We start from the raw sequence: 1758 nt of genomic DNA on the forward strand, positions 1-1758 counted from the left end.
ATGTATTCGTTGTTCTTGGTGATCCTGTGTTCTGGTCTCTGCTTTGCCAGCTCAGACAGTGACTTAGAGACACTGATGGATCATGGTTAGCATCTTTATTTTAGTCAATAATTTCAACATTGACTTTTTTCTCTCTCCCTATTTATCTAATTCTGTTTTGTTTGATTTGTTTTTTCATGTGTCGTCAGTTGTGGTCCTGAAGGTGCCAAATGGTTTTGGCAACATGATAAAAGTCCATCTGACCTGTGGAGAAGCTTATGAGAACCAGCCTGTGTTTTGGAAGAAAAATGGTAATAAACCTGTCCCTTTCTGCTGCTGCTTGCACGCACCTGTTTTTAATAATACCTGCACCTGTACGCTCAGCATATGCAAAACACTATTTTAAAAAAATCACCTTCTAATAAAGATTAGCAGCTAAGTTAATACATTTGTCTCAGGTGAGGAGCTTCAACCGCCTCTGCAGGGGAACCAGATCTCAGTTTGGGTCAAAGAGATGAACGGAGGAAACTACACATGCCACCTCAGCCCGAACGGAGACTACCTCAACCACACTGTGATCCTAGTCCAGCTGGATCCAGACAACAGGACTGTCATTCTGGAGGAGAAATCCCCTGAAGAAGGTGAGATAAGAATGATGGAGAGGATGTTTAACGAGGATTTAGGATGAGACGAGAGAGGTAAACAAAGGAAGGCAAACAGAGATGCAGATTTAGTTTTTATTTACTCAGGCAGGAGGCTTTTATATGAACAGACATGGGATAGATGTCAGTGAATAGCTGAGATAAGAATGATGGAAGGAAAGAGATATTGGATAATAAAAAAGACAGCAATAGAAAGAAGGCTGTTGTTCAAAATCTGACAACAGTGGGTTGGTATCAAGAAAAATACRAAAATAGGAGGATATTAAATGAATATAAGGAAACCAATAAAAACATGTTGCACAAACAAACCTTGTTAAAGCTGACACTGATTTATAGTGTATATACTGTATATTGCCACCATGTTTTGCTAAAATAAACAGAATAATTTTAAAAAAAGTAAATCATATAAAGATTAAGAACATTTCTTTTCTTAAGGTTCATTTTATTCACTTTGACATCATGTGAACTTTAAAACAAACTGCTTCGACTCCCTCAACCAAAACTACATATCACTAAGAGGAAACTGACCAAGTTTCAATTCCTTCAGGTCACATCCACTGCTCGGCGCCAAACTACAAAGGTTCCTTTCACTGCACCTGGACCAGAACGCAGCACCGATCCCATGCAGCTGTGCTCCTGGTGAAGGCAAACYGGTAAGAACCCAGATTTTAATTAAAAGTCCAGCGTTCTTTTAAAAAAATGCATTTCACCAAGTACCTGACCTGCCAGAGTTTATAAGAGCCTCTTATGTTGAGAAATAATAGTCAAACCTTGAAATAATGTGAGTGTAATATTTTGATGTATCTTCAGAGACAGTATTTACATACATTACTCAATGAAGTAGAGATACTAGGGTTTAAAAATACGTTTTTGGAAGTAGGAGCATCAACTCGTGGTGGATTTAATTTTAAAAAAATCATGGTTCCACTCAACTGAATTGAGTAAAGGTAACCTTTATTTTAAATTTAAAGTAAATGTTAAGTAAATTTGTTACATTTTTTAAATCCACTACATGGTTTTTTTGAGTGTGCTGGTTAAAACTACTTAAAGTCCTGATGCATCTCAGTAATCCAGGTAGAAAAAATCAAAAAGAAAAAATCAGTAGGTCCTCTGGATG

The 1758-nt window shown here is 37.1% G+C and overlaps 1 protein-coding gene across 1 annotated transcript in view; it reads left to right on the top strand.

Moving 5' to 3' along the window:
• The window catches only part of il12bb (interleukin 12B, b), a 3870-nt gene continuing 2112 nt past the window's right edge, over positions 1-1758 (top strand). The window contains exons 1-4 of the mRNA XM_014017662.1: positions 1-85; positions 189-290; positions 438-620; positions 1189-1294. Of these exons, the coding sequence (XP_013873116.1) occupies positions 1-85; positions 189-290; positions 438-620; positions 1189-1294 (476 nt within the window). The remainder of the gene's footprint in view (positions 86-188; positions 291-437; positions 621-1188; positions 1295-1758) is intronic.

Source organism: Austrofundulus limnaeus, unplaced genomic scaffold (genome assembly GCF_001266775.1).
Source record: "Austrofundulus limnaeus strain Quisiro unplaced genomic scaffold, Austrofundulus_limnaeus-1.0 Scaffold174, whole genome shotgun sequence".
NCBI lineage: Eukaryota > Metazoa > Chordata > Actinopteri > Cyprinodontiformes > Rivulidae > Austrofundulus > Austrofundulus limnaeus.